At 48.4% G+C, this 8,264-nt stretch overlaps 1 protein-coding gene across 2 annotated transcripts in view; it reads left to right on the top strand.

Moving 5' to 3' along the window:
* The window catches only part of asic1c (acid-sensing (proton-gated) ion channel 1c), an 81,096-nt gene that overhangs the window by 31,951 nt on the left and 40,881 nt on the right, over positions 1–8,264 (top strand). Inside the window, exon 1 of one of the 2 annotated variants that reach the window (XM_060823938.1) lies at positions 5,533–6,087. The exons of the other annotated variant lie outside the window; for it this stretch is intronic. Within the exon in view, the coding sequence (XP_060679921.1) occupies positions 5,551–6,087 (537 nt within the window). The 5' untranslated portion in view covers positions 5,533–5,550. Of the gene's footprint in view, positions 1–5,532; positions 6,088–8,264 lie in introns of those variants that run through there. 2 annotated transcript variants of the gene reach the window in all.

Raw genomic sequence — 8,264 nt, 5'->3', positions numbered from 1 at the left:
ATCTTCATAACACCGCTCACCTTGGGGAAAATGAACCATCATAATGAAAAGATGGCTTCACATATTACCCTGACATACAGGTAACTTTATTATAAGTTCACCTTAACTTCTTCCCAAATACCAAGACAAATCTCATCTGTACTCTATCAGTTAAATCCGTAATAACGCATCTGCGATTATATTCTTACAACCTGCAACATGTACAATTATTAAAGTAAAACTCTGTGACATAAGACTCCAATGAAATAGTCTAATATTCTTGTCTTTAAAGCATTCTAAGAATGTAGGAAATTGTAATCAGTGTACACAACTGTCTCTGACACATTGTTCGGGACATACACATCAAAATGCTGTAAGGCCAGGACCAACCTCAACAGTTCCTTTTCGATGGTGGAGTATTTCCTCTGGTGGATGTTGATCGTCTTCAAAAAGTAACCAACTGACAGTTCGATCCCACCCTCACCTTCCTGTAGGAGTACAGCTCCAACTCCTATGTCACTAGCATCGATGGCAACTTTAAAACATTTTGAAAAGTTGGTGTAGCTAAAAACTTGGTTTGGTGGTTAATATTGATTTCAAATGGTTGAATGCCTCTTGGCATAGTTCTGTCCACCGAAACATTGTGTTTTTCTCCAGCAAATTGGTTAATGGTGCCACTACACTGAAGTTTGGAACAACTTTCCAATAGAATCCACTGAGTCCTAAGAATCGATGCACCTCTTTCTTCGAGATTGGTCGTGGAAATTCCTCGATGGTCTTCGTCTTTGTGTTCCATGGGGTCAACCTTCCATGACCAACATCACCTCTGCTTTCACACATTCCGTTTTATTTAAGTTTATCACCAGCTTTGCTTCCCATAGTCATTCAAAGAGCTCTGCCAACTGTACCATGTGATCTTTCCAGGACATTGTAAAGATCACTACATCGTCCAAATAGACTGCACAGCATGCTAACCCAGCCACAACCCTGTTCATGAGGCTTTGGAATGTGGCCGGTGTGTTCTTCATTCCAGACAGCGTCACTTTAAACACTCTTTTTGTCTCTCCCTTTCTATATCTTGTTACTAATACGAGAATGATCAGGGAGAAGGTAGAGCCGATCAGGGATAGCGGAGGGAACTTGTGTGTGGAGTCTGAGCAGATAGGGGAAGCCCTAAATGAGTTTTTTGCTTTTATTTTCGCCAAGGAAAGGGAACTTGTTGTAAATGAAAACTTTGAGGAGCTGGGATACAGTCTTGACCAGATCAAGATTGATGAAGTTGATGTGCGAGAGATTTTGGAAAACATTAAGACTGATAAGTCTCCAGAGCCAGACCAGATTTATCCTAGTTTGCTCTGGGAAGTGAGAAAGGAGGTTGCTAAGCCGCTGGCGAGGATATTTGCCTCCTCACTCTCCACGGGAGTCGTACCGGAGGATTGGAAGGAGGCGAATGTTGTTCCTCTTTTCAAGAAGGGTAATAGGGAAATCCCTGGCAATTACAGACCAGTCAGTCTTACGTCTGTGGTCAGCAAAGTTTTGGAAAGAATTCAGAGGGATAGGATTTATGACTATTTGGCAAAACATAGTGTGATTAAAGGCAGTCAGCATGGCTTTGTGAGGGGCAGGTCATACCTCACAAATCTTATTGAGTTCTTTGAGGATGTGACAAGACAGGTTGATGACAGTCGAGCAGTGGATGTGGTGTAAATGGATTTCAGCAAGGCATTTGATAGGGTTCCTCATGGTAGGCTCATTCATAAAGTCAGGAGGTATGGGATACAGGGAGATTTGGCTATCTGGATTCAGAATTGGCTGGCTGACAGAAGGCAGAGAGTGGTTGTAGATGGGAAGTATTCTGCCTGGAGGTCAGTGTTGAGTGGGGTTCCCGCAAGGCTCTGTTCTTGGGACAGTGGGGTGGGCTAGTAAATTTGCAGATGACACAAAGGTTGGAGGTCTCATTGATATTATCGAGGGCTACTGCAGGCTGCAGCATGACACAGACAGGATGCAGAGCTGGGCTGAGAAATGGCAGGTGGAGTTCAACCTGGATAAATGCGAAGTGATGCATTTTGGAAGGTCAAACTCAAATGCTGAATATAGGATTAAAGACAGGATCCTTGGCAGTGTGGAGGAACAGAGGATCTGGGTGTGCAAGTACATAGATCCCTCAAAGTTGCCACCCAAGTGGTTAGGGTTGTTAAGAAAGCGTGTGGTGTTTTGGCTTTCATTAACAGGGGGATCGAGTTTAAGAGCCGTGAGGTTTTGCTGCAGCTCTCCAAGTCCCTGGTGAGACCACACTTGGAATATTGTGTCCAGTTCTGGTCACCCTACTATAGGAAAGATACAGAGGCTTTGGAGAGGATGCAAAGAAGGTTTACCAGGATGCTGCCTGGACTGGAGGGCTTGCCTTATGAAGAAATGTTGAATAAGCTCAGACTTTTCTCTCTGGAGAGAAGTAGGAAGAGAGGAGACCTGATCGAGGTGTACAAAATAATGAGTGGAATAGATAGAATCAATAGCCAGAGACTTTTCCCCAGGGCAGGATTGACGAGTACGAGGGGTCATAGTTTTAAGATATTAAGGGAAAGGTATAGAAGAGACGTCAGAGGTAGGTTCTTTATGCAGAGTTGTGAGTGCATGGAATGCATTGCCAGCTGTGGTGGTATAACAGAGTCATTGGGGACATTTAAGCGACTGCTGGACATGGATAGCAGGGAGCTGAGGGGTGCGTAGGTTAAGTTACTATATTTTACATTAGGATTAAATCTCAGCACAACATCATGGGCCTGAGGGCCTGTTCTGTGCTGTACGTTTCTATGTTCTGTGTTCTAACTCCATTTTCCTCGATTGTAATTTCCATTTTTCTACCTCTACTGCACTTGTCTGTTTCTGTGATACATCTAAGTATTTGAGTAATTCCCTTAAAATTACAGCTTTACTTTTGTCCTCGGTTAAACCCAAATTTAATTTCTTTGCTAATTCCAGAAGTCTGGCCTTTTTCTTTCCTTCTAAACTTTCTTGGCAAATCTGAGAATCATCTTCAAATCCCAGAAACTCTTCAGCAATTTTAACAGCCATTTCTCTCACTTCTAATTTAATCAACCACAAGTCACCGAAATTAAACAAATTGTCTCACCTTCGGTTTATTTAAACATCTAGGACACTAACCTGCAGGTGTTTAAATCTGCCAGGACTTTTCATATCCCCAAATCTATTCAAATCTGTCTAAACTAGTTCAAATCCCAGACCCGAGCCCCCAAGCTGTTTTGACATGGGGTAAACCCCCTCTGCTAATATAACCCAGCAACACAGAATTGGTCAGAGTATTGAGTACAGGAGTTGGGAGGTCATGTTGCGGCTGTACAGGACATTGGGTAGGCCACTGTTGGAATATTGTGTGCAGTTCTGGTCTCCTTCCTATCGGAAAGATGTTGTGAATCTTGAAAGGATTCAGAAAAGATTTACAAGGATGTTGCCAGGGTTGGAGGATTTGAGCTACAGGGAGAGGCTGAACAGGCTGGGGCTGTTTTCCCTGGAGCGCCGGAGGCTGAGGGGTGACCTTACAGAGGTTTACAAAATTATTAGGGACATGGATAGGATAAGTAGACAAAGTCTTTTCCCTTGGTCGGGGAGTCCAGAATGAGAGGGCATAGGTTTAGGGTGAGAGGGGAAAGATATAAAAGAGACTTAAGGGGCAAATTTCTCACACAGAGTGTGGTACGTGTATGGAATGAGCTGCCAGAGGATGTGGTGGAGGCTGGTACAATTGCAACATTTAAGAGGCATTTGGATGGGTATATGAATAGGAAGGGTTTGGAGGGATATGGACCGGGTGCTGGCAGGTGGGACTAGATTGGGTTGGAATATCTGGTCAGCATGGACGGGTTGGACCGAAGGGTCTGTTTCCGTGCTGTACATCTCTATGGCTCTATGACTCTATTTATCCCGTGCAATAATCTGTGAAAATTTGAGTGGCCAAGAGCTATTTAAAGTAAAACTTAACAACTCTATTTCTTAAAGTGTAATAGAGAATAATTAACTAATAACTGTTTACAACTCCTTCCTCTAACCTATCTGTTACCTTCCCTTCTATAATACCAGTCCAATAAACTCCTGATTACAATTTACAACACAAAACTTCTATCTCAAACCCAGGCAGCTTTCCGTTTTCCCTGTATTCCTGTTTTCTTTTCTTCCTCTTGGGGATTTCTGTTTTACAGGTTACTGATCAATAAAGGTACCTTTAAGAGAGCTATTCTCTGGGCAGTCTGTGCATGCTGGTGGCTTGGCAGTTCTCCTCCCAACTGTTCAATTTTCCCCAGTCTTCTACACCCCCACCCCAAAGCATCGAATTGTGTCATTGGCTTTTAAGATGGTCAATATACTCAATTCAAACTGGATTGGAGTTTGGTATTTTTTGGGATATAATTTAAATTGGCCTAATTTGAATCTGTTTCATCGTTTCCAGGCAACCAGCTGATCAAGTTGTTTGACCAAATGTTACATTATATTTCTTGTCAGAACACTGTCAGGTGCTGTCAGGTAGTTCTGTTGCTTTTAACTCTCTTAAAGGTATAGTCCACCCACATCTTCAGAACAAGCCCGTTGCGCTTGCTCTGTCATTCAATAGGGATCATCCTCACCTCCACGTTCCTGCCTTTTCCCTATAACCTTCGATTCCCCTCACTGACTGAAACCTGTCTGTATCAGCCTTGAATATACTTAATGACCCAGCCTTAACATCCCTCTGGGTGAAGGATTCCACAGATTCCCAATCCTCTGAGAGAAATAATTCCTCCTCATCTGTGTCCTCAAGGGGTGGCCCCTTACTCTGAGACAATGTACCCCTGGTCCTAGCCTGCCCCACACAGGGAAACACCCTCTCCACACCCACCCTGTCAAGTCAAATGTGAATGTTTCAATAAGGTTACATCTCATCCTTCTACACTGAGAAGATTCCAGGCCCGACCTCCTCAACATCTCCTCCCTCTATCCCTGGCATCAGACGAGTGAACCCTCTCTGGGCTGCTCCCAATGCCAGGATGTCTTTTCTCAGGTACGGAGCCCAAACTTGCCTGCAGTATTCCAGCTGAAGTTCGACCAGTGTCTGGCTCATCCCTCCCATTCCTGATGAAGGGCTTCTGCTTGAAATGTCGGTGCTCCTGCCCCCCGGATGCTGCCTGACCTGCTGTGCTTTTCCAGCAACACACTCTCGACTCTGATCTCCTCACTTTTTCCTCACCCATCCCATTCTCAGAATCTCTGTGTCTGTCCCTCTTCCTCCTCTGGCTGTTTCACTGCATTTGTCTCTCTCTCTCTCTATTTCTTTCTGTCCCTGCAGTGTGTCAGTCACTCACTGTGAGCTGCTCTGTGTCTGGATTTGACCTTCTCTCTGTGTTTGCCTGCCTCTCCAGCAGTTTGCAGCTCCTGTAACTTGAGCTGTTCCTGGCAGGAGACAGTTAGGGGTGGGTGCCTGATAGAGAGAGAGAGAGAGTCCTGTTACCTCTCCTCCTCCTCCTCTCTCGCTGTCTCTGCAGTTTGCGCAGAGTGAGGCCACGCGAGGAGCTGGGGATGCAGGAATGGGACATGGGGTTTGGGGAGAAGGAAGAGGGGAAGCCATCAGACATCACGGTGTTCGCTGGGGCCTGTACACTGCATGGAATCAATCACATCTTCCTGCCGGGTGGAGTGACGTTCCGCAGACTGCTCTGGGCTCTCTCCTTCCTCACCTCACTGGCCCTGTTCCTGTATCAGGTAGTGGACCGAGTGGATTATTATATCCAGTACCATCATGTCACCACGCTGGACGAGATGGACAGTTCCAGTATGGTGTTCCCCGCGGTCACCCTGTGTAACCAGAACAGTCTGCGCAAATCCCAGGTCACCAAGAACGACGTGTATTGGCTGAGTGGGCTGCTGGGGGTGAAAGAAGGGGAGGTGCCCGCTTTCCTGGCGACCATCGGCCTGGACTCTGATATGTCCGGCTTCACCCCCAGCCGGAGCTTCGATATGACGGCGCTGTTTGACCGAGCCGGCCATGACCTGGCCGAGATGCTGCTGGACTGCCGTTACCGTGGCGAGGCCTGTGAGGTCGGCGACTTCAGCCGGGTGAGTGACCACCCTGACCACCCCTCACCCAGCCCCGGCCAAGCTCCAGGTCAGAGGGGGGGGGGGGGGGGGGGGGGGGGGGGGGTTGGGGGGGTAGGGGGGAGGTGTGGGGGGATACACTCAGGCATAGCCTCACTCCGGGGGCACTCACCGGAACCAGGCCAAAGCTGAAAGGGTTAAAGGGCGAGGATGGGGAGGAGTGACCTCTCTCATGGCATGGTGGCTCAGTAGTTAGCACTGATACCTCACAGCACCAGGATCCCAGGTTCAATTCCTGCCTCAGGCGACTGTCCGTGTGGAGTTTGCACTTTCTCCCCGTGTCTGCGTGGGTTTCCTCCCAGTGCTCCAGTTTCCTCCCACAGTCCAACGATGTGCAGGTGAACTGCTGAAAATGTGTTGCTGGAAAAGCACAGCAGGTCAGGCAGCATCCAAGGAGCAGGAGAATCGACATTTCGGGCATAAGCCCTTCATCAGGAAGGGCTTATACCCGGAACGTCGAATTTCCTGATCCTTGGATGCTGCCTGACCTGCTGCGCTTTTCCAGCAACACATTTTCAGCTCTGATCTCCAGCATCTGCAGACCTCACTTTCTCCCTGTGCAGGTGAATTGGCCATGCTAAATTGCCCATAGTGTTAGATGCATTAATCAGGGTGGGTCAGTGTGGACTTGTTGGGCCGAAGGGCCTGTTTCCACACTGTAGGGATTCTAATATCTAATAATTCACTACTGCAGAGGGAGGGGGCCATGCTGGGACATTGAGTCAAGTGAAGGAGGAGTTGGAGAGATTGTTAATCAGTTAAAGGGTTAAGGAGAGCAGGCAGGAAAGTGAGGCCAAGATTGTACTGAACAATAGAGCAGACTCGAGGGGCTGAATGGCCTCCTCCTGTTCTTCAGTGATGAGGATTCACTGTAACAACGAGGCTGAGATCCCTGTGAAGACTGAGGGTGGAGCTGAAGATAATTGAAGACTTGATAGAGTAGACAGAGGGAGACCATTACCTTAGGTGCGGAATCCAAACAAAATCATGCATTTACATAGCACCTTCCACCCCGATTAACCATCAGAAGCTGTATCATGGGAGCATTCCAAAGGAATGTCCATGTGGGGTCACAGGGAACCACAGAGTTTATGTCCCAAGCCTGCTGAAGACACATGGTGCAGGAATCAAACTGCAGGGCACTGCAGGAGCCCAGTGAGAGAGAGAGAGAGCGAGAGAGAGAGCAAGAGAGAGAGAGAGAAAGCAATGGAGGGCTAAGGCCATGGGGGGATGAGAAACAAGGTTTGTGAGTTGTCTAATTGAGGAGGTGCTGCACCAGGTGCCAGTGTTAGTCAGTGAGGAACTCAGGATGAGCAGGAAGGTGTACAGAGGTGAGGGTGACAGGGTTAAGGCAGGGTCCAGCAGGGGAACCAAGCTTTAGCTGTGGTTTATGGAGGGTCAGTGCTGAGGGAGTGGGCACCGTCGGAGGGTCAGGGCTGAGGGAGTGCCGCACTGTCAGAGGGTCAGTGCTGAGGGAGTGGGCACTGTAGGAGGGTCAGTGCCGTGGGAGTGGGCACTGTCGGTGGGTCAGTGCTGAGGGAGTGCCGCAGTGTTGGAGGGTCAGTGCTGAGGGAGCGCCGCACTGTCAGAGGGTCAGTGCTGAGGGAGTGGGCACTGTAGGAGGGTCAGTGCCGTGGGAGTGGGCACTGTCAGAGGGTCAGTGCTGAAGGAGTGCCACACTGTCGGACGGTCAGTGCTGAGGGAGTGGGCACTGTAGGAGGGTCAGTGCCGTGGGAGTGGGCACTGTCAGAGGGTCAGTGCTGAAGGAGTGCCACACTGTCGGACGGTCAGTGCTGAGGGAGTGCCACAGTGTCGGAGGGTCAGTGCTGAAGGAGTGCCACACTGTTGGAGGGTCAGTGCTGAGGGAGTGGGCACTGTCAGAGGGTCAGTGCTCAGGGAGTGGGCACTGTCGCAGGGTCAGTGCTGGGGGAGTGGGCACTGTCAGAGGGTCAGTGCTGAGGGAGTGCTGACCCTCAGACAGTCCGGTGCTCCCTCAAACACACATGCGGACACACACATACATTTCCAGGATGTCCAGTCGATAATCTTTGAGAGAAATTGTCCTTCCTTTGTCTTTGACTATCCAATTCCAAACCCTGGTCAATAGTTCGCCTCCAGTTTCAGTCACAAAGCCCTAG

The sequence above is a fragment of the Hemiscyllium ocellatum genome, chromosome 4 (assembly GCF_020745735.1).
Source record: "Hemiscyllium ocellatum isolate sHemOce1 chromosome 4, sHemOce1.pat.X.cur, whole genome shotgun sequence".
Taxonomy (NCBI): domain Eukaryota; kingdom Metazoa; phylum Chordata; class Chondrichthyes; order Orectolobiformes; family Hemiscylliidae; genus Hemiscyllium; species Hemiscyllium ocellatum.
Note: the sequence above shows the minus strand (reverse complement) of the source record. Positions and strands in the feature narration are given on the sequence as shown.